The sequence below is a fragment of the Bos grunniens genome, chromosome 5, assembly GCF_055505025.1.
Source record: "Bos grunniens cultivar Pamir isolate PY7600 chromosome 5, Bosgru_T2T1.0, whole genome shotgun sequence".
In the NCBI taxonomy this organism is placed as follows: domain Eukaryota; kingdom Metazoa; phylum Chordata; class Mammalia; order Artiodactyla; family Bovidae; genus Bos; species Bos grunniens.
Window position 1 is genome coordinate 85,781,880 of NC_141169.1, and position 24,298 is coordinate 85,806,177.

General features: G+C 39.6%; 1 protein-coding gene and 1 long non-coding RNA gene across 10 annotated transcripts in view; one reads left to right on the plus strand and one right to left on the minus strand.

Moving 5' to 3' along the window:
• Positions 1 to 965: 965 nt before the first annotated feature.
• The window catches only part of KRAS (KRas proto-oncogene, GTPase), a 42,509-nt gene continuing 19,176 nt past the window's right edge, over positions 966 to 24,298 (plus strand). For 3 of the 9 annotated variants that reach the window (XM_086401725.1, XM_086401729.1, XM_086401734.1), the window contains exons 1-2: positions 966 to 1,126; positions 4,868 to 4,989. In XM_086401725.1, the coding sequence (XP_086257851.1) occupies positions 4,879 to 4,989 (111 nt within the window). In that variant the 5' untranslated portion in view covers positions 966 to 1,126; positions 4,868 to 4,878. Of the gene's footprint in view, positions 1,127 to 4,434; positions 4,624 to 4,867; positions 4,990 to 11,862; positions 11,961 to 24,298 lie in introns of all 9 variants that reach the window. The other 6 variants (XM_086401731.1, XM_086401728.1, XM_086401730.1 and 3 more) reach the window with 4 other exon arrangements.
• On the minus strand, positions 6,385 to 7,063 carry LOC147372561 (uncharacterized). The gene is made up of 2 exons (XR_015164189.1): positions 6,930 to 7,063; positions 6,385 to 6,710 (listed from the first exon to the last, which is right to left on the minus strand). It is a non-coding gene; the product is annotated as an uncharacterized LOC147372561 (long non-coding RNA).

Below are 24,298 nucleotides of genomic sequence, written 5' to 3' on the forward strand. Positions count from 1 at the left end.
ATGATTCTCCTCAGGTCTAGACTATTAAGGGCACTTCTATTTAAAAATAGTCTGTCGTCTGCTTGTGCTGTCAGGTGCCATTAGGTATATCTGAGGTCGCGGTTTTGAGTGACCCGCGATGGCTTCGAAATATACATAAAAATAACAACAGAAAACAACAGATCCGCCGCTCCCCCGCCCCCCCCCCCCGCCCGCCCCCCGCTTAATTAGTGATGAAAGGTTTTGTCGCGTTTGTCTGGGCCTGGGGCTAGCTCTCAGCCCCCGATTATGGAGAGTGGTAATCTTCAAGGTGTGCTCAGAAATCTCCGGGCCAGGGAACTGGCGGCCAGGTCTCTTTCGAGGTCCCCCAAGTCGCCTCCTACTTTGGATGACTGCATGTTTATTTACTTGCAATAAATGATTGTAAATGAATGTACCCAAGTGCAGGCCGACCCCAGGGGTGGCGGGATTTTTGCAGCTCCACCGTGTAGACCAGACAGCGGCGGGCGGCGCTGGCTTCGGCATCGCCGGGGTACGGAGCCCGCGCCGGCCGGGGTCCGAGTCTGCGGCTCTTGGCCCGCCCTGCGGCTGGAGCCTGGGGGCGGGCCCCGCGTGGATCCGCCGGCACCCCCACCCGCGCGCGCCCAGGCACCTCCCAGAGCCAACCCCCCTCCCACTACGCCGGCCGCGCGTCCCCACCCTCCACCGCCCCAGCCGCCTGCTTCCTCCGCCGCGCCGGCCCCCGCTCCTCCTCCGCCGACCTGGTCCGCCCCCTCCCCGGCCCGGGCCGGCCCCCTCCCTCTCCCCGGCGGCTCTAGCAGGCTCGCTCTTCCCTCTTCCCACACCGCCCTCAGCCGCACTCCCGTCTGGAGAGGAATCGAGCGCCGAGCGCATCGATAGCTCTGCCCTCTGCGGCCGCCCGGCCCCGAACTCATCGGTGCGCTCGGAGCTCGATTTTCCTAGGCGGCGGCCGCGGCGGCGGAGGCACAGCGGCGGCGGTGGCGGCGGCGGCGGCGGCGGCGGTGGCGGTGGCGGTTCGGCCAGTACTCCCGGCCCCCGCCATTTCTGACTGGGAGCGAGCGCGGCGCAGGCACTGAAGGCAGCGGCGGGGGCCAGAGGCTCGGCGGCTCCCAGGTGCGGGAGAGAGGTACAGAGCGGACCACCCCTCGCGGCTCCTGCCGGGGTCCCGACCCTCCTCGCCGGCGCCGGGCGGGGCCGGCGGCGAGTGAATGAATTAGGGGTCCCTGGAGGGGCGGGAAGGGGACGCGGGTGCGGGGCCTGGGCGGGCGGGCCGCCGGGCGGACGGGGCCGGTGGCGGGGGGGCGGTCTGCAGGGGGAGACGCGGCGACGCGGGGAATGAGGAATGGGCGGTGCGGGGCTGAGGAGGGTGAGGCTGGAGGCGGCCGCCGCTGGGGCTGCTTCCTGGACGGGGAACCCCTTCCTTCCTCCTCCCCGAGAGCCGCGGCTGGAGGCGGCCGGGGAGAAACTCGCGGGCCGGGCGGGCCGCCCCTCTGGGCGGTCGGGTGCGGTAGAGGTTACTCCCGCGGCGCTCCGGCCTCCCCTCCCCCTCGCCGTCCTTCCCTCACCCTCCTCTCCGCTCCCGCACCTCTTCCTCCCTTCCTAGTACTGGGCTGCCCCGGTTGCTGCCTTCTCTGCTGCATCTCTCATCTCTGGGACGAAGGTATAAACTTCCCCAAGCGCAGACTGGACGGCTTGTGGTCCTTTTTCAGTGTGTAGGGGGGATAGATGAGTAAGAGGCGAGGTCGCGTTTTGGAGGCGCAGGGGAAAGTGCGTAGAGACCACTGATGGAGGTTATTGTGTTTGGAAAAAATGCATCTGCAGCCGAGTTCCTGACGGCTCCCCTCCCCCCCCGTATGGGCTGTGACATTGCTGTGGCCACAAAGGAGGTGGTGGAGGTAGAGATGGTGGTGAAAGAACAGGTGGCCAACACCCTGCAACGTAAAGCCTGGACTTCGTGTAAAGGAAAAAGTTAATCCCAGAAGGTCTGTTTTGCTTTGTCAAGTTAAAACACACACAGCAAACCCGCACAGCAGAAGCAGGGCTCTTTCCTTGCTAGTTGAGTGTAAACAGCAGTAGTTAAAATTGCACGTGAAGTTTAATTTGCCTGTTTTCCTTTCCCCCATGCCTTCTGTATTACCCTTATGCGTACAAATTTGACCCCCATCCCAGGAGTTATTAAAGTACTCCTAAACGGTTCTCAGGCCTTTTTTTTTTTTTTTTCAAAGCGACCTACAAGAGAAGTTAATTGTAGCAATCTGCCAGCCAAGTGCCTGAAATACTCTGAGGCATGTGCAGTGGTGCAGGTGAAGTCCTAAACTGGCCTTCTTAAATCTTGATAATCCACCAAAACGAGTGGTTAAGAACAAAAAAGCATTTTCTAGTTCTTACTTACTATACATGTTATATTTGTAATGGAAAAAAAAAATCGTTCAAAAGAAATTACAAAGGGAAAAAGTTCTGTTCATAGTCATCATCTCAGAATCAACCTTACGAGTGATGTCGTTCTTAGGTGACTAAGGTCCGAAATGCTGACTCGATCGTGTAGTGGGCTAGAGACGTCAAAAATGGTTGATAGCAGTACTGTTTACCTTAGACTGTATCCGTCCACAGGCATTCTTGGTTTTAAGAGACAGTAGATGAAGTGATAATTCATTTTTTTTATGACCAAAAAAGTGAACATTTTTTTGCCTGAATGAAATGCTCAGTTCTGGTCCCAGTTCCACCCCTTACTAGCTTATGTAGCTTTGGACACAGGGGACTCCTTTGGCCTGTGATTTTCCATGGGAACCCATTTCTGTCTAGTGGATTTAAAGAAACTTGATTTTTTGAAATCCAAGTCAAAGATTTTTTTCAGAAATAACCACTGCATAAAAAAGTAGACCAGAAAGTGTGTGGTGTTGAGAATTCACATGTGTATGTACAAGCTAAGCACTAATCCAGTATTTGTCCACTATCTCCCCTAGACTAGCTCACTTACTGGCCATAAGGACTCCAAAATTACTGAAGATGCCAATGTGGAGTGTGTCAATATTGCCACAACAGAAATTAGAATGGAGAATTAAACAATATTAATTCATTAAAAAAAATAATTAGCCCTTTACTTGGTAACAGAAATAGAATATTTAATGAAAAGTAACTGTTTTCCAAAACAAATGCAACAATTAGCAAGAAGAGTGGCATTGTTTCACACTTTCACAAATCTCTCTAATTGTATGGCTTAGCAGAAGATAGCTGGATCCTCATAGCTGCTTCTGTAGTCAATGTATTGTGATCACAGGTCTGGAAAATTCTACTGTATACACTTGTGAAAGAATAAGAGTGGGAAGGATAAATCACCACATACCATTATCATCAAACCAGGTTTTGCCTCTTGGACCCTCTCCAGAAGTCTTAGGAACCCTAGTGGGTTCCTACACCACATTTTCAGAACTACTGTTCTAGGCTATCCAAATTTTATTGGAGGGGTGGGGTGGGCAGGGAACTAGAGGATACATTTTGCTGTGATTATCCTCACCTATCACATTTGCTATGGCCAATATTAGGAATGAAAAGAGGGAGCAAAACAGGACATAATGTGTGTTGGCGGTGGCCCTAGACAAGCCTAGGTGGCACAGAGCAGGCCCATGAGGAACTGTGATACAGCAGTTGCTGGGCCTGTCTGCTCTTTGGGAATGGGTTCAGGAAGTAGAGCCAGAGCAAGGATGTGGTGGGGTTCAGTAAATGGGATGCTGCATGTGTATAATGTTTGTATAGTATATCTGCACTTTGATTAATCTGGAACTACTTACCCTATAGTACGTTGCTGGACATTGATTGCCAGTTCATGACTTAAATTTATAGTAATGTAGTTATTGAGGGAAAGGAGATTAAAGTAGATACCTTCATTTCAAAGAGTTTGAAACTAACTAAAAAACATTGTCTGTGTTGGTGCTGTTAAACCTTACGTGTTGTTGATATTTATTGCTACTGTTGGGAGTTGATATATGACAAGCAGAGAGTAAAAGTCATGTGGGTTACTGTGATATAACTAACATCTTTTAGAAATTCTCTCATTAAAAGCATGCTTGTCTTTATTATTTAATTCTATTTTCTGTGCAAAGTGCTATTTTTCAGCACTAATAATAGCATATATTGTGATTGATGATCAGATGATCTATGCTGAATAGTAATTCTCAAAGTTCTCTTATTTTTTACACCATTATTTTGCCCAGCAGATAATCTACAGATTAAAATGTCACCAGATATCGTCCTCATCTGCTTGGCGTCTCAGTTTTTATTTTCCCAGCATAGCGTCTAGCTTTGACAATCCTTCTGCCACCCCAATTTGATTCTTGCTAACTGTCCTGGAGAATGACCATAATGATGCTTTTAAAAAGTTTTCTATAGCTGTCGGCTCCAACAGAGACACTCAGCGTATCCACTTGTAACTCTTAGGGACCCACATCAGTGAGGAATACTGTGGTGGTAGCTGTCAACAAGTTCTGTGCGGCTGTGTCCACGGGACATAGAGCAGCGCGCTCAACACTTGTCCTGAGCGAAGTCATGGCTTGCTCCTTCGAGAGCCATTAACTGCTGCGGAACAGCAGACTACTGGCTCTTTAGATAGAGCAGCCTGCGTCGAAGGTAAAAGAACTGTGCACTCTGAATGCGTTGTTCTCAAATGCTGATGAGGGAGTTAGTAAACAAACTACAATTCATTGCAATACACCTCTGTTGTCAACTGGTGTTTCCTTGAATTTTGTGAAGTTATTTTGAAAATTTTCCATATAAAGGTGAATTTGTGTATTGATAGAGCGTTTGGGTTACATTAACCTCATGTGCGGCACATGTTCTAATTTAGTCACATTTTCATTATTTTTATTATAAGGCCTGCTGAAAATGACTGAATATAAACTTGTGGTAGTTGGAGCTGGTGGCGTAGGCAAGAGTGCCTTGACGATACAGCTAATTCAGAATCACTTTGTGGATGAATATGATCCTACGATAGAGGTAAATCTTATTTTAATATTATGCATATTGACTTGTGCAGGCCCATCCTTTGGGTACAAAAAATGGTTTCTCTGATCATTTTCACTGACTACTCATTATAAGGCAGTTATACTAATCATAGTTTTATTACATTAACTGAAATGTACTTGGGTTTCCCAGCTTTCCTTTGATGTTATAAGTAACCACAGGTATGAGAGCCCAGCCCGTCTTCTCTCAGGATAGTAATACTGTGACTTCACTTTGTGTTAGTGTATGTGTATTTTGATTGGAAGTGTATTACAGAGTTTTCTCAGAGGATGAAAATGTGAATTTACCTCTTGTCTGTAAAATGAGACATATCTAATAGTCATTTTTAAAAAGGTGGATTTTGTTTTTATGGGGTTTTGGTTGTGTTTTTTTTTTTTTTTTGGTATTTTGATGTCACATGTAGAGTTGACACTGGTGATGTATAATCACTTGATAAAAGCATTTGTTTAGTAGTATTTTCATATTTTCTTTTCATGTTGAAGTAGTGGAGAACCTACAACTACCTGATACATATTAGAAAGCTCATTCTTTGCTTCTGTGGATATGTATATCAGCTGATATATAAGGGTACCACCACCAATCCTTCCCTTTGCTTTTCAGCCCTTTTTCAATTTATTCAAGGCCGTGTTAGAATTGTTTTTTTAATTACAAATTGATTAATTAATAATTTTCAGACTTCTTCAGTTTTGTGAAAATGAACCAAAGGATGGCTAACAGCAAAATGATAGAATAAAGGCCTGGCAGAGAGCTTGAGAGGTCAGGTAGTAGTCCCCACTGCCTTCTGGCAGAACTGTACTCAGATGCTTAGACGCAGATAAGGGTTTATTTAATCCCAAAGACCTGCAGGAGGGACTGGCACATAACTGTCCTTCTTAACTAATTTCCAGAATGTACTTATTAGTATGTTTCTTGCATGGTCTGAATCTTCCTGTTAAGTTTAACATAGTACCAGCTCATCTTTGAAATAGATTTATGTTGTTAGATTATTTCTTAGACTTCTTTATTCCAGGTTAAGCAATCCTAATCCTTTGACTTTTATTCTGGATCTGATATTACCAGATTTTTAATCAGCTCTGAAAAATTTCCCAGAACTTTCTCAGCATCCCAAGCTGTAGAGCCTAGAACAGGTCACAATGCCCCGTTAGGATGCTATGTGTGTAATGTCTTTAAAAAAACAAACCACCTTGACTGCACTCAGGTAGTTTCTGAGGACATTGTTGGCCATGGGAAGATGTCTGCGGTGTAGCATTTTGAGGATTGAGTAGATAACTGTTCATAAGGAAATGTCAAATATTTTTGGTACTGCAGGAAAGAAGATGAAGAAAAACACTCTTATTTGCAAAGATCTGAATTAAACACAGAATCAACTTTTACATGGCTTCCAGGTTTAATAATTTCTCATTAGTAAAAAGGAGTCTAACTTAAGTGACCCACCTATGTAAGAGTCACTCTGTATTTCCTCTTGGCAAGTCAGTTCAGTGCTGATGGGTTTATTTTTCACTTTGAGGAGGATTAAATAGTTCACCTGTTCCTAAAGCCAGCATACTCCACCATTTAAATTGGAAGTAAAAAGGAGTTTTAATAGAATTTAAGTTAAGCAAAGCACGGTGGTTTTCCTGGGATTCTGGAACATGGTTGTAGCAGAAGTGCCCATCTTCTCTGAAAATCTGAGGAATTCCATTATGCTCTGTTTCCTATCAGAGGTCAAGAATGATACATTTAGAATGTGATTTAAAAAAAAAAGGTTAGGAAACCTTTTGGTCAAAATTGTTTAAGTGTAATATAAATTTTAAATAAAGCTAAAAGGCTCTCCTTTATTTGGGGGGGAAGAAAAAGCTTATAAATTCAAACCCATTAACTCTGATATGATTTCTGCCAAATCAGAAGACTTGACCCAGGGAAGCATTGATTACCTGTGAACTTTGAAACTGACGTCCCGTCACTAGAGTAGTCACCTGGGAAAAGGTTTCGGAGATTGTCTCTTATCTCCCAAGTGACAGTGAGTCTCTGAGGGAACTGACACATTAAATTCTTGGTGTAGTTCAACTAGAAGAAAAGCAGGAGATCCAGTAGTTTATTTTAATAAACAAAAATACATGACATTTTTATAAAAAGTTGAAGAATAGTGAGCATCGCTACTGCTAAAGGTTTTGATTGGTGAACACTGTAGGTCAGAGAAAATAAGAGAGGACATAGACTTGGCACATTTGGAATTCTCATCAGTTTTTCTGCATTAAAACAAGGGGAAAGAAGTTTAGAGAAAAATGTCTAATTAAGTAATACCTTATTTTCTAGTTGTTTAGAATTTGCAGAGATTTATACTGTAAGAAAGGTGGTCATAGTTTCATTTTATTAATAACAATGGTCTCTGAGAGGTTGTAACTTGCTTAAGGATACTTAGCTAGTAAGTGATAGAATTTTAAGTTTTCTGAGATCAAGTTAAGTGGAATTTCCACTGTACTCTTGTATAGCTTTTTAAAAATGAAAAAAATGGCCTTCAAATTAAGAAAATATTTAATATTGGAGGCTGATTCGGATTTCCCAATATATCAAAATTTGAACTCAGCATTCTATCTGATGGCATCTTAATGGCAGAGATTGATACAGAATTGGGTATGATGCATGGATGGAGCATGTTTATATTTACATGATAATCACCTTTACTTCTATGCTAAGAAGATTTTATCTTTATCTTTTATGAAGCTCATCTATGAGTTCTGAGAGGGAACGAAAGACCTTTTTAGTGGTGCAGGATTAAAAACTCAGTCCTCACACACAATACTAGGCTAGAAATAATGTGTACTTTAATAGTTTGGAGGTCATAGTTATTACAAAAATATATTCTCTGAAATGTGTTTTCTAAGGTCAAATTTGGTGGAAGCAGGAAAATGGAAGTAGAGATTGGAAGGATCAGGTGATCAGTTAGCAAATATATAACCAGTATCTACTGGATATAATATAAAAGTAGATATAAGAAGTATTTTCTCCCGGGCTCCAATTCATTGACATCTGCATGCTTCTGTTAATGTGACATTTATAATTCAGTCTCTGATGAAACAGTTCTCTCCTCAATAAGGATGAATGGATTTGTAATTGGATTGATTGGTTCCATCTTTAGCGCTCTGAGCTGTTTATTCGCCAAGATATATCAGTTTCTCTTTGAAAAAAAAAATTCCATGTTAATTGTGGAATTTACTTGCTGATTAAGGTATTTAAACTTTACAGAATTAAGTCAGTATTAAAGAGGAATTTAAGAAAAGCACTGTTTAATGATAAGCTGTTAATTTTCTTTTGTCTTTCTTTTTTGTTTAAAAAAAAAAAACAATGTATCGGTAGGTACTAAGGAGGAATGGGTGGTGACTTTGCCCCTCAGGGGACATTTGTCAATCATCTGGAGACAATTTTGGTTGTCACAGCTTGAGGATGGGGACTGCTACTGGCATCTATAGTGGATAGAGAGGTCGAGGGTTCTGTTAACCTCCCTGTAGTGCATGGGACAGCCCCCCGCAAAATGACATGGCCCTAGATGTCAGTAGTGCCCAGGCTGAGACCCTAATATGCATTGCATACAGCTTTAAACATTCTGTAAGTTGTGAGATTCAAGTCCGTGAGAGTGGTTTATGTTAGATTTTTTTTCTTTTAACATAGTATAGATGGAAACCTTTCATTTTCTAAACTAGCAGTATATTAGCTTACTCTGGAGTTCTGTAAAAACATTGTTGTTTTTAAAACAAGGTACACAGCAGTTTTGTAAATGCCTTTCTTTCTCTTCAAGGCTGTGGCCTCTCTTCAACCACCCCCCTACTTTCAACTGAGTGCCCTCTACTGGTCAACTTACTTGCTTTTATAATAACAATTGAAATCCTAAATTTGGATTTTTTTCTATTTAAGCTGTGGGTATAAACAATTTATAACTATAAATTTTATTTAAAAGTCTTATATGTTTTAACAATCTAAAGTATCAGTTTTTCTCTGCTAGTATTAAGATTAGTGTGGACTAGTTAGGCGTAAATAAATATGTGAGTGAATATTTTTAACTAAGAGTGGAAAAGCAGCAATGTGAAGAAATCAGGGTGGTGCCCTTGTTAACATTGATTGAGGCTGCTTTGTCTGAGGGGACAAGAAGTGGCACTTCAGGTCTATGAGTTTCTTTTGGTGCACACAGGAGGTGCCTTACAGAGTTCAAAGCTTAGTGATGAATTTCGTGGGGTGTTAGGAATGGCCTATTCAAAAGTGGCAAGCTGAAAGATAACATTATGTGCAGTTTTATAGGACTGTAGAATAATTGAGAGTACCTTATTGTGTTAATTTGTTTTTAGAATAAACTAACACAAAATTCAGGTACTGTATTTAGGTCAATTTAAGAATATTTATTTAATAATAACTATTTATTGAGACCTGAATGTTAAAAATTATTGGGCATGTTTTATTCTAACTTGGGAGTTTTTATAAATACAAAGCTTTAAAAACATTCAAATGAAAGTTGGCCATGGAAATAAAAGGAAAACTTTTTATGGTTTGGCATCTCATAAGATTCTGGTTTACCATGTAATTAATTTCTTAATTTCATAAATGTTATTCAGTGCCTACTCAGTACCATGCAGCCTTCCTAGGGTCTACAAATACATTGAGAAACAAAAGGGGCCACCAGATCATTGCCGTTGTGGAGCTTAATAGTCTTAGACATATTTGGAAGCAGATCTACTGTTTATAGACAGTAATCCTAATTGTGTGTAACTTAGAGGCTTTATGCTTTAGGAGGGCAATAGATTTCTTATATCTTAATTATATTATCTCATAGTACCTAGGTTTATGGAACAGTTATATTATTGTGATCTTAATATAATAAAATTAAAAATGGGTAGTAAAAATAAAATATTTTAGAGGATTAAATAGGCATACAGTGCTTACCTTTGGTAATTTTTGAACTTTCTATTTGGGACATTTCAACATGCGAAGAGTTGACTCATTGGAAAAGACTCTGATGCTGGGATGGATTGGGGGCAGGAGGAAAAGGGGACGACAGAGGATGAGATGGCTGGATGGCATCTTTGACTCAATGGACATGAGTCTGAGTGAACTCCGGGAGTTGGTGATGGACAGGGAGGTCTGGCGTGCTGCGATTCATGGAGTTGCAGAGTCGGACACGACTGAGTGACTGAACTGACTGAACTGAAACCCATGGAAAAGTAGTTTAAAAAAAATTGTACAGTGAATACCTCTTAGCTTTAAACTACACAAACTTGTTTTAAGTGTGTATACCTCTCTGTGAGCATCCATAAGTGCTGAGTTACTTCAGTCGTGTCCGACTGTTTGCGATTCCATGGACTGTAGCCCACCAGGCTCCGCTGTCCATGGGGTTCTCCAGGCAAGAATACTGGAGTGTGTTGCCATGTCCCCCTCCAGGGAATCTTCCCAACCCAGGGACCGAACCCGCTCTCTTACGTCTCCTGCATTGGCAGGCAGGTTCTTTACCACTAATGCTACCTGGGAAGCCCTATGTACACACGCATACTTGAATACATATTATTTATGTTTGCTGAATTCTTTGAAAGTAAGTTGCATGTATCCACACATACTTGAATACACATTATTTATGTTTGTTGAATTCTTTGAAAATAAGTTGAGTATGTTGGGACCCCTTTCCTCTGGATACAGGGGTCTGCAAACTGACCTGCCTGTTGGCCCAGTAAAGCTTGTTTCTGTTTTTGTCAAGTTTAATTGGGGCACAGCTGCTTGTAGTGTAGCTTTTGCACTACAGTGGCAGAGTTGAGTGGTTGCAAGAGACCAATTACTGTCTAGTCCTTTTTGGAACAAGCTTGCTGACTGTCTTCTAACAGCAAGGATAATTTCTTGTATAACTCCAACACAATGACAAAATTTAGGAAGTTCAACACTGATAAAAAGTCTAATATATACTCCGTAGTCAAATGTTATCAGTTTCCAGAATGTGCTTTTAGCAGTTTTTTTTCCCCCTGATCTCAGGATCACAAATTAGCTGTCACATCTCACAGTCTAGAAGTTTCTCAGCTTTTCTCAGTCATTCATGACAGTGGCACATCTTGAAGAATTCAGGCCAGTTGTTTTGTGGAACATCTTCTCATTTAGTTTTGTCTGATGGTTTCCCTATGGTCAGGTTCAGATTAAACATTTTTGGTAGAAATACTTTGGTAGAAATACTCTGAAAGTGATGTCATACCCTTCTTGGGGTATCACATCAGGAGGCACAAGATCCTGGCTTGTTGCATTATTAATGGTGTTATGTTAACACTGGTTAGTGGCTAATGTCATAGCTATCTCATATCTGTCAGTTTTATCTCTGTGAAGTTATCTTTAATTCTTTATAATAGGTACTCTGTGGGGAGATGCTTTGAGACTGTAAATATCTTGTTCTCCAATATACTCACACCCAGTGGGTTGTAGCAGCCACTGATAATTCTCATCATGTTAAACTACCACCATCGTGACGGCACAATGGTGGGTAACCTGACTCTGTCATTACTTCTGCATTTACTAGTTGACAGCTACCATAAGTAAGGGTTCTCTCTTCTCTCCCCTCTCTTTATTTATTTGGTTTGTCTAATTTATATCAGTAGTGACTCACAGGTTCTTTTTTCATTTGATGTTTTAAAGTCTATTCCTATAATCACTGATTTTTATGCTCACATTCATTTTTGATATGACCAGTGAAATTGCTTTTAAGCTGGCCTCTGTATCTTATTGACATATTTCCATCAGTTTTTGAACTCTTCCTTACTTTCTGGCACAGTATGTTCCAGGTTCACTTTACCTGTCCCTATCTTGGACTCAGCCATTTGTCTAACGGGCCCTAATTCATTTTAATAGGGAATGCTGATTAGACATCAAGACCTGGATATTGGGTGTTCTTGTTGCTACTGAGATGTCACTGCTTCTAGACCCGTTTCAGCAGACAGAGCTAAGAGGTAGATTTTATTTGAAAATCATGAGTTCATTTTTCCTCTGTATCTTTCTCTCCTATATATAAATTTTAAATATTAATTAATCAACATTAATTAATGTTAAACATTAGCTGTGGAAATAAAAATGATAGTGTCAGTTAACACAGATTGAGTTATTTAACATTAGGTTAGCTTTTCTATTTATAGACTTGGGATTAAATATTTTTCTCCATTAAGAAAAGTAGGGATTCTTTTCACTTTTTCAAAGCATTCTTAAACCATTTAGGAAAAAGTTGAGCTGTTTGGCTACATGGAAATTAAGACATCTTTAACAAAAATACAAGACAGATGAAAACCTGGGAAAACTATTTGCATCATCTATCAAGTCAGGACTTTCTTCTGTATCTGAATTAGAAAAAAGCAAACATCCAAAAAGATAAAAACGGGGGTGTGGGGGCTAAGCACACAAATAGCCAACTTGTCCACACTCACACAAAAGGTAATGTAGAACCATATTAAGGGATACTTCATTGATATGGCCATGCAAGTAAAAACAATAAATAACTTTTTTTTTTTTGGCTGCACTCTGCAGCTTAGGGTATCTTAGTTCCCCAATCAGGGATTGAACCCATGCTTTCGGCAGTGACAGTGTGGAGTCTTAACCACTAAACCATCAGGGAATTCCATAAATAACATTTTTTATTTTATGATGGCTAAGATTAGAATGATAGCACACCTGGAAAGGTATGGAAAAATGTGTACTCTTTATGCTGCAATGGGAACATACATTATTGTAAACTTTTCTGAAGGTCATCAGTTTAGCAATACATGTCAAAATGGAAACCACATGTCAATTGATCCCACTTACAGAAATTTACCTGAAAGATTCAATTGGATAAATGTTTAAATGTATATCCAGGAGTGTTTATTGCACTGTTTACAATTTTTAAAAGTGAAAATAATCTACACATCTACTAGTAAGGAATGGGTGAAGTAAGTTATGGTATATTTATATAAATGATATTACACAGTTTTTGGAAGGGATTAAGTAGATCTGTATGTACTGACATTGAAAAATGGTTCATTATGTAAGAGAAGCTGTATCATAGCCCTTTGTATGGGAATATGTACATAAAATATGGTAGGACATATGCCACACTCTCCATAGTATTTTTTTTTTTTAAAATGCATATATACTGTTTGAGAGGGAAAAATACATCCTCATTTTTGAGGGAGAAGAGTCACTAGAGTATTAGGTACTATTAGATTACTTGATATTTATTTTCTTCCCCCCTTTAAAACCTTGAGGAATTGAATAATACAGATGTATTAGAGATAAAAATATACAAAGAAATTGGTATTAGGCCAATTAAAGAATAGCTGAGAGGTACATAATTCAATATATGAAAATTATATTGGCATCTGTAATTATTAAGATTGGATCCATGATGGATCCAATCTGACTTTGACATCGAGTGATAATTTGTGGGAGAATGCCACATGACTTCAACAGGTTACAGATATAGGCTTATTTTCGAAACTTTGTCATTCAAATTTTCCTTGAGTTTATTCAGATTTTTGAACTAGTTTTATCTCTTGGGCATAGTACCCATTTTATTCTCTAGTCCTAAGCTAAGAGTCGATGGGTTTTTATAATTTCAAATATCCATCATTTGAAAGAAGTCTTTGTTTTCTTTATTCTTACTTTTAATGAATGTCTTAATCAGAATTCTGCTGTGAGAACAAGCTCTTTTAACACCCTTGCTCCCTAATCAGTACAGAAATCCTTCATAAACCTCAGAGTTTTAGCTCTTTTTCCCTGGATCTTATCTAGCTCCATTATATTTATTTTGAAATACAGTGAGTGGTTTTGGGAAAAGTGGTCCAGGTGTAGATGTTCAGTTAGCTTTTTATAGGACTTTTCATTTTATAAAGGAGTTTTCATGGTCTTTAACCTGTATACAAAGTCCTATGTATTATTATTTACCCACTTTTATAGCTAAAGGAATGGCAGCTTAGAGTACACTACAGATTAAGTAGTTTGTACATACTCACACACCACAAGTGGCCTTGCCTGATGGCTTAGTGGGTAAAGAAGATTTCCTGCAGTGCAGAAGACACAGGAGATGTGGGTTTGATCCCTGGGTCGGGAAGATAACCCTGGAGAAGGAAATGGCAACCTACTCCAGTATTCTTGCATGGGAAATCCCATGGACAGAGGAGCCTCATGGGCTACAGTTCAAAGGGTCACAAAGAGTCGGACATGACTAAGCAACTGAACGCACGCACACCACAAGTAAGTGGAGTTGTGCAGCTGCCACATATGCAAGGTTCAGGAGTATATCTCTAGTTTGGATGACTTTGGCCCTGAGCATCAGACCTGTGTTTCAAAGCTGCCTGCAGGTCATAGCACCAGAGCAACCTACAAACATATGAAATTTAACATGCCTCAGATTGAACCCATCTTTTCCCCTTCCTCTTAAGTTCTCATCTCTAAACAGTCAGCTGTGCCATTTAAAACAATGGAAATATAATTCACATAACATAAAATTCACCCTCTTAAAATGTACAGTTCAGTGGTTTTTAGTATATTCACAAAGTTACGCAACTATCACCATCACCCTATTTAAGTCTATACCAATTAGCAGTTATGACCCAAACCCTTCTCCAGTCAGCCCCTGGCAACTATTAATCCATTTTCTGTCTTTGTGGATTTGCCTATTCTAAATATTTAATTGAAATCATGCAATATGTGGCCTTTTGTGTCTGGTTTCCTTCATGTAGGATAATTTTTCAGGGTTCATCTATGTTGTGTTTCGATACTTCATTCCTCTTTATGGCTGAATAATATTCTCTTGTATGAATATTTATTTATGTAGTCATCAGTTGATAGGCACTTGGATAGTGTCCTCTTTTGGGCTATTTTGAATGACAGTGCTGTAAAAGTTGCTGTAGGGATATATGAGGGTTTTTCTGTCCGTTTTACCCGTTAAGTATTTATTAAAACTGTTTAATCTTCTCCGTCTTACTACTGTTGCTGCCTTACTTCAGGTTCTTGTAAAAGCTTCTGAAACCTCTCTTCCAGCCTCTAGTTTGGGCTCTTTCTATAATTTGTCATAATAATGCGGTGAGCCATAATAATAGTGAATCATGTCAATTCGATCCTCCCCCTACTTAAAAACCTTTTCATGACTTAGTATACAGTGAAGTTCAAAACTTCTTAAAATGGCTTATTAGACCCTCCATAACCTGGCCTCTGCTTGATGGTGCAGTTTCACTTCTAATTGCCTATAGTCTCTTAGAAGGACTTGTTGGTTCCATGTACTGAGCATGCTGTTTCATGTTTCTGTGCTATCTGTGCACCTTTCTGCCTGGAGTGGTCCTCCTGTCTTTCTTAATTCATATAAGCAAAGTTGATCTCTTCTTTTATTTGCCATCTTGTTCTACATAAGGCGTTTTGCATTTATTTCATTGAGTTGTAATCATATGTTTACATTCATAGCTCTTTCACCAGACCTAGTTCTTTGAGGTTAGAAACTTTATTAATGCCTGGCACAGTATATGATACCTAGTGGATTTTTAGTAAGTGTTCCTATGATGCAAGGGAGAAAGGAGTAGGTAGGTCTGAGCGACTTTATTTTCACTTTTCACTTTCATGCATTGGAGAAGGAAATGGCAACCCACTCCAGTGTTCTTGCCTGGAGAATTCCAGGGATAGTGGAGCCTGGTGGGCTGCCGTCTATGGGGTCGCACAGAGTCGGACACGACTGAAGTGACTTAGCAGCAGCAGCAGCAGGTGGGAATGAACTAATAAATACGCCTGTGTTTGTATGTCCCAAATTCTTTGTTTCTATATTGTAATTCTAACATACAAGGCTATTGTATGTTCTAGCTGTCTTTGAGAACTAGCTGTGTACAACCACTTTTGATGATTTATAACCAGTGTATGGAATATGCTTCCCTGATAGCTCAGTCAGTAACAAATCTACCTGCAATGCAGGAGACCTCGCTTTGATTCCTGGGTCAGGAAGATCCACTGGAGAAGGGATAGGCTACCCACTTTCTTGGGCTTCCCTTGTGGCTTAGCTGGTAAAGAATCTACCTGCAATCCGGGAGACCTGGGTGTTGGGTTCATGTATGTTCTTACACATACATCATTCTATGATAGAATCTTTTAGAAGGGTAACAGAATACTTGAGCATTGAAAGAGTAAAAGTTTCTCAATTTTTTCTGTTGGTGTTATAGAGCTGTACGTGAAAAATACAATAGCACAATAAGAAAATCTCACAAACATTTCAAAAGTAAATCCTCAAAGAATACATTAGCTGACATTTCCAGCAGCCCTGTTCATATTTACAAGAGCATCTGATGGAATCAGCAGCATGAAGATGGAGATTAAATGGGATAAGGCTTGTAATATGCTTATCACAGTATCCTACATATAAATAAGGGTTCAGTAAGCCTTGGCTGTCATAATTACTATTAATAGTAATATGATTACTCTTCAGTTCAGTTCAGTCGCTCAGTCGTGTCTGACTCTTTGCGACCACATGAATCGCAGCACACCAGGCCTCCCTGTCCATCACCAACTCCCGGAGAGTAAAAGTTATAATTTCTTTAGATTTTCCGTTTACTGTACTATGTTTTCTCATGACAGGGATAACTACCTTAGTGGAAAACTCAGCTGAATGTATTAGAAGATGAACATATTGAATACCTTGATTACTGTTAATTATAATAGAAAAATGACAAAATGATGTCCTGATAAGTGAGTTTATCTCATTCTTGAAAGATTTATTCTTAACTTTCAAATTCCTCTGTTGGGTCTACAGATCAGTTTCTACACATAAAACAACACTTGAAGACACTTTAATAAGTTGGAAGACACTTTAAAAAACTTTAGTTGGTTCAGTTCAGTCGCTCAGTCATGTCCGACTCTTTGCGACCCCATGAACTACAGCATGCCAGGCCTCCCCGTCCATCACCAACTCCCGGAGTTCACCCAAACTTAACGTCCATTGAGTCGGTGATGCCATCCAACCATCTCATCCTCTGTCATCCCCTTCTCCTCCTGCCCTCAATCTTTCCCAGCATCAGTGTCTTTCCAAATGAGTCAGCTCTTTGCATCAGGTGGCCAAAGTATTGGAGTTTCAGCAGTGAACACTCAGGACTGATCTCCTTTAGGATGGACTGGTTGGATCTCCCTGCAGTCCAAGGGACTCAAGAGTCTTCTCCAACACCACAGTTCAAAGGCATCAATTCTTCTGCGCTCAGCTTTCTTTATAGTCCGACTTTCACATACAGGCATGACTACTGGAAAAACCATAGCCTTGACTAGACGGACCTTTTTTGGCAAAGAAATGCCTCTGCTTTTTAATATGCTGTCTAGGTTGGTCGTAACTTTCCTTCCAAGGAGTAAGCGTTGTTTAATTTCATGGGTGCAGTCACCATCTGCAGTGATTTTGGAGTCCAAAAAACTAAAGTCTGACACTGTTTACACTGTTTCTCCATCTATTTCCCATGAAGTGATGGGACCAGATGCCATGATCTTAGTTTTCTGAATGTTGAGCTTTAAGCCAACTTTTTCACTCTCCTCCTTCACTTTCATCAAGAGGCCCTTTAGTTCTTCATTTCTGCCATAAGGGTGGTGTCATCTGCATATCTGAGGTTATTGATATTTCTCCCGGCAATCTTGATTCCAGCTTGTGCTTTCTCCAGCCCAGCATTTCTCATGATGTACTCTGCATATAAGTTAAATAAGCAGAGTGACAATATACAGCCTTGACATATTCCTTTTCCTGTTTGAAATCAGTGTGTTGTTTCATGTCCAGTTCTAACTGTTGCTTCCTGACTGCATACAGGTTTCTCAAGAGGCAGGTCAGATGGTCTGGTATTCCCATCTCTTTCAGAATTTTCCACATTTTATTGTGATCCACACAGTCAGAGGCTTTGGCATAGTCAATAAAGCAGAAATCGATGTTTTTCTGGAACTCTCTTCCTTTTTCTGTGATCCACCAGATGTTGGCAATTTGATCTCTGGTTCCTCTGCCTTTTCTACAACGAGCTTGAACATCTGGAAGTTCACGGTTCACGTATTGCTGAAGCCTGGCTTGGAGAATTTTGAGCATTACTTTACTAGCATGTGAGATGAGTGAGATTGTGCAGTAGTTTGAGCATTCTTTGGCATTGCCTTTCTTTGGGTCAGTACAAAAAAGACCAAAATCCCAAAAGGGCAAAGGACACAGGTTATGGGAGTAAATATGAAAAAGAAAAATGATGTAACATTACTAGTCCTCAAAGAAGGAGATATTAAAACAATCGGGTTTTGGTCTAACAGACTGAGAAAAATAAAAATGTAAGACCTGTTGTTGAGTGAGTGGTGATGAGATGGGTACACTCTGTTTATTATTATTTTTTAATTAGTGGAAAATTGCTTTACATTATTGTGTTGATTTCTGCCATACAACAACGTGAATCAGTCATAATTGCATATTAATATATATCCCCTGCCTCTTGAGCCTCCTCCCCTCCCCCACCCTTCTCCTGTAGGTCATCACAAAGCATCAGGCTGAGCTCCCTGCATTAAATAGCAGCTTCCCGCTGTCTGTTTTATACGTGATAGTGTGTGTATGTCAGTGCTACGTTCGCAGTTTGCCCCACTCTCACCTTTCCTGATTGTGTCCATGTATCCACAAGCCTGTTCTCTGTTAGAGTCATCAGTACTACTTTTCTAGATTCCATGTATATATATATGCGTTAATATGTAATATTTGTTTTTCTCTTTCTGATTTATTTCACTCTGTGTAAGAGGTTCTAGGTTCATTCACCTCGCTACAACTGACTCAAATCCGTTCCTTTTTATGGCTGAGTAATATTCCATTGTATATATGTACCACATCTTTATGCATTCATCTGTTGATGGATATCTAGGTTGCTTCCAAGTCCTGGCTATGGTAAATATTGCTGCAGTGAACATTGGGATACATATGTCTTTTAGAATTATGCTTTTCTCAGGGTATGTGCCCAGTAGTGGGATTGCGGGGTCATATGGTTAGATTTATTCCTAGTTTTTTAAGGAATTTCCGCACTGTTCTCCGTAGTGACTATGTCAGTTTACATTTCTAACAGCTATGCAGGAGGATTCCCTTATCTCATCTTCACCAGCATTATTGTTTGTAAATTTTTTGATGATGGCCATTCTGACTGATGTGAGGTTTATAGTTTTGATTTGCATTTCTCTGATAATGAGCTTTTGAACTGTGGTATTGGAGAAGACTGTTGAGAGTCCCTTGAACAGCAAAGAGATCAAACCAGTCAATTCTAAAGGAAATCAGTCCTGAATATTCATTGGAAGGACCGATGCTGAAGCTCCAATACTTTGGTCACCTGATGCGAAAAACTAGCTCATTGGAAAAGACCATGATGCTGGGAAAGCTTGAAGGCAGGAGGAGAAAGGGACGACAGAGGAAGAGATGGTTGGATGGCATCAGGGACTCAATGGACATGAATTTGAGTAAACTCTGGGAGTTGATGGTAGACATGAAAGCCTGGCATGCTGCAGTCCATGGGTTGCAAAGAGTTGGACGGGACTGAGCCACTGAACTGAATAATGAGCAGTGTTGAGCATCTTTTTTTGTGTTTATTGGCTGTCTGTATGTCTTCTTTGGAGAAATGTCTGTTTAGGTCTTCTGCGCATGTTTTGATTATGTTCATTTTTTTGACATTAAGCTGTATGAGCTGTTTATATATTTTGGAGATTAATCCTCTGTTGGTTACTATGTTTGCAATTATTTTCTCCCATTTTGAGGGTTATCTTCATCTTTTTTATAGTTTCCTTTGCTGTGCAGAAACTTTAAGTTTTACTGGGTCCCATTTGTTTTTTGTTTTGTTTTGTTTTTATTTCTGTTAATCTAGGATGTGTGTTAAAGAGAATCTTCCTGCAATTTATGTCAAAGAGTGTACTGCCTATGTTTTCCTCTAAGAGCCTTATAGTTTTTGGCCTTACATTTAAGTATTTAATCTGTTTTGAGTTTATTTTTCTATATGGTGTTAGGGAGTGTTCTTAATTTCTTTCTTTTACATGTAGGTGTCCAGTTTTTCCAGGACAGCTTATTGCACCACTTATTGAAGACACTGTCTTTTCTCCGTTGTATGTTCTTGCCTCCTTCGTCAAAGAAAAGGTGTCCATATATGCATGGGTTTATCTTTGGACTTTCTGTCTTGTTCCATTGTTCCGTATTTATTTTTTTGTGCCAGGACCATACTGTCTTGATGACTGTAGCTTTGTAGTATAGTTTGAAGTCAGGGAGGTTGATTCTTATAGCTGTTTTTATAAGACTGTTTTATAGTGCCTCATATGTTTACAGTGGAGTGGTTTATTCATTTGTTCAACTACTTAATACCTGCAGTGTTCAAGACTGACACACAGGGTACATAGTAGTGAGTAAAACAGATGCAAGCTGAACCATCCTGGAGTGTACAGCCACGCAGGGGATATCAACTTGAATAATTACACATAAGTATATAGTTGCAGATTGTAATATGATCACCAGCTGCTGTTAGAATATATATTGTAGGACTAGCAACGACCACTAGAAAGCAATTGTAGGAGATTGCCTGAGACACAAGCACATTGGGCTAGGGTGATGGTGCTGAGTGCTTGGATTTGGAGTATATTTTGAAAATAGATAAATGGCATAAGATTGTGGGTATTAAAAGTCTGTAATTTTGTGCTCTGTGGTAAAATGTTTTGGGATATACATGTTAAGTATATTTCTTAACTATAGTTTTTTGAAAGTAAACCATATTTTCTTAGCATCCTTTACCATAAGTAGCATTACTGTGTCAAAGGCTATGAACATTTGTGTGGCTCTTGATAAGTACCATACTTGCTTTCCCAAAGGGCTGTACCTGTAAACTGTATCACCAGAAATGTTTGGCTTCAGTCTGTGTTTAATTTTTGCCAGCATAGTATATTTCATTTAGAAAAGTTTTTCTTTTTTAAATTAAAAAAATAGTACTTTAGCTGGGAATAAGGGGAAATTATGGAATAACTTTCCCTCATTTATCATTTTATTGTGTTGTTAGTTTTTAAGTGGCTTTCTTTTATCCTAGTTTCCAGAGGATGTTAGTAACATATGTACCTGATCTAAAAGTTTATTCTATATTATTAGTACTATTCTGGAAATAACACTAATTAAAAATGTAAAGTCTTATTCCTTTTCTTGCTTTATCTTTAACTAGTTTCATTGTGGAATTTATGTGGTTTTAAACTGGTTATGCTTTATAACCTGTATTTTTTCTCAATGATGATTTCTTTTTTTTACAAATAAAAGGAGTAATATATGTTAAGAGTACTTTAGATTTGTGATAAGGCGTTAATAAGCTTAGAGCGGGGTTGGCAAACTTCTGTTAAGCATCATTTGGTTCTTTGTCACATAATCTGTTTTTTTAACAACCATTTAGAAACCTAAAAACTATTCTTGGCTCATAGGCCACACAAAAACAAGTGAGCAGGATTTGGCCTGTGGGCTGTCGTTTGCTTATTGAGGCTTTTCATCTTGGGAAAGAGTCTCCGTGGACACATACATTTTTGCTTACCTCCATATCCTTTTTTCCTTACGGCTGCTCTGAAGCTGGAACAAACGCTCTAGTGTTCACGTGTCATTTTTGTTGTGCTTGCTGTCTGCTTTGTCTTAAAACCTGTCAGTTCTTTTCAGATCACATCTCACCATGTAACACTTTTGTTCTTAAGTTTTTACCAAGTTGTATTGCCTTTTTATATAGCTCAGTGACTAGTTACACTTCTAAGGATGACTCTAGTTAAAATTAACTTGGGAAATACTGGTTTACGTTGTTCAGTTCAGTTCAATTCAGTCTCTCAGTCGTGTCCGACTCTTTGCAACCCCATGGACCACAGCACGCCAGGCCTCCCTGTCCATCACCAACTCCCGGAGTTCACCCAAACTCACGTCCATCAAGTCGGTGATGCCATCCAGCCATCTCATCCTCTGTCGTCCCGTTTTCCTCCTGCCGCCGATCCCTCCCAGCGTTAGAGTCTTTTCCAGTGAGTCAGCTCTTTGCATGAGGTGGCCAAAGTGGGTTTACGTTTTTAACCTAAACCTATTCTTTGTAATCAGCAGATTCCACCTCATTGTTTATAGGCAGGTTGTAGATTATTTTTTTTCAAGAGCAGAATGTGAATCAGAACTTTGCTGTCAGTATCTTTAGGGCTTAGAAGGGAAAAGATAATAGGAATGAATAGAGACTGCTTTCCCAGTTTCCCAGTCTCTTTGATGGAGTGTTCATCCTGGGAACATGCTATGAAATACATGCAGAAACTGCTGCTATTCCACTTTACATCCTTTTGAAACACAGAGTGTTTGAAAATTTTGTAAATGGGAATTTACTGAGGTGTTTGTTTTAGAGGCAGTATCTGTCATCACATGTGAGTGATCCTCCAGCCACACCTTAGGTATAGATCTGTATGGCTCCAGAAACTATAGTCTGTAATTCATTGTTGATAGGAAATTTCAAAGACTAAAGAAACTATTAACCATAAGGTTAACTTGCGCTAGTTTTGGCAAGTGAAGACTGTGAGGAAAAGTCTTTGGTCTGTTTTACATGCTCAGTAGCCACACTTGGGTAATGAATGGATTGACTTGAATACACTGTACTTTGCTCTGAATTCCTGCTCTTTCATTATACCTTGAAAACACTGGTTTTTATTAAATAATTTATAATATACACAAGTTCTTTCAAGTGGTTAATTAAGGGAATTTGTTGGTTTTCTTTTGTTGTTTAATCACTAAGTTGTGTCCAAGTCTTTTAGGCTAAAATAAAATGTCAACCAAATGTTCAAATCTTTGGTCAAGAGCTTGTTGTTTAGAAAACTAAATATTCATCCTTCTTTTCTGACTAGTGAGATCAACAGCTTTTTATTATAGACATTTGGAAAATACAGTTTACTTTAAAAGATAAGCACTAGATCATAGTCTAATATGGTAATCTTTCATACTTTTTAAAATTAAGGGGCAAAGGAATACATTAAAAATAATATCTGTTACCAAAAAAAGATAAGTAATCAATTATTTATTAAATTAATTCTTTCCATCAGAGACATACCCTTTGTTAACATTAATAAACATACCACCATGAGTTTTTTTAATGTATATATGGATACGTTTATACAGATGTGTATCTCTATACTGGGAACATGTCACATGTGTATCTTAGAATACTCTGTATGCTGTGAACATTTTTTCAGACATTTTACCAAAAACATAATTTTTAATGACCACTTTTTAAATAATAGATTGGTTTGTAAAGTAATTCATGAACTAAAGGTGGAACAAGAAGAAACAGTGTCCTTAGGCTTATACTTTATACCCATTATTAGCCCTGCCTCTGCTTCCATGACCTCACCTTACACCAGCTCTTTCCCTTATTTTTTGAAGTCTGTTTTGGCAGACAGTGTGTGAAATCTTTTAGGCATGAGGATTAATCAAAAGGGTCCCAGGTGGCTCAGTGGTAAAGAATCCACTTACCAATGCAGGATATGCGGGTTTGATCCCTGGGTTGGGAAGATCCCCTGGAGGAGACTGGTAACCCACTCCAGTATTCTTGCCTGGGAAATCCCATGGATAGGGGAATCTGTCAGGCTACAGTCCATGGGGTCACAAAGAGTTGGACACGACTGAGTGACTGAGTAGATACACACAGACTAATCAAAAGTCAGAGGAAAGTCAAATTTCATTTCAGGAGTCTTATGTTACTCACCCTCTTTTCTTTACTCCCTCTTTGAGTTGCAGTGCCTCTAAGGTATCCAACTCTTTCTTTTTTCTTTTCCACTCCGTCTCTTTTTTACTAGGGATCTCACAGAATTTGCAGACAGAACAATTATTCTCTTTAGCAGTTTCATAGTATCTATCTGACTGTTAAATACTGTTCCCAGGACTGTAGAAATGGACTACGGAGCGTATGAAAATTCTCAGCATTGACCATTCTCTTATGAATTCCCTTGACTATAGGTAAAATAAATGCATGACAATTATTTGTAAGTTTCTTGGTTTTTCTTGCCATCTAAATCATCCAGAATAGTAAGAGTTGATAGAGCTATCCTATTTTGTAATAATTATTTTTCTTTACAGAGAATTTTGGGTCTTTTTGTTATCAATCTGTGCACTTGCATTGTTGACTCTTCTTGTAACATCTTTTTTTTTAAAAAAAACTTTTAAAACTGTGGTAAGATACACATAAAATTGATCATTGCCATAATTTTAAGTGTACAGTTGAGTGACAATAAGTTAAATTCACAACATTGGACAGCCATTAGCTCTATTTCCAGAAGTTTTTCCTCATCC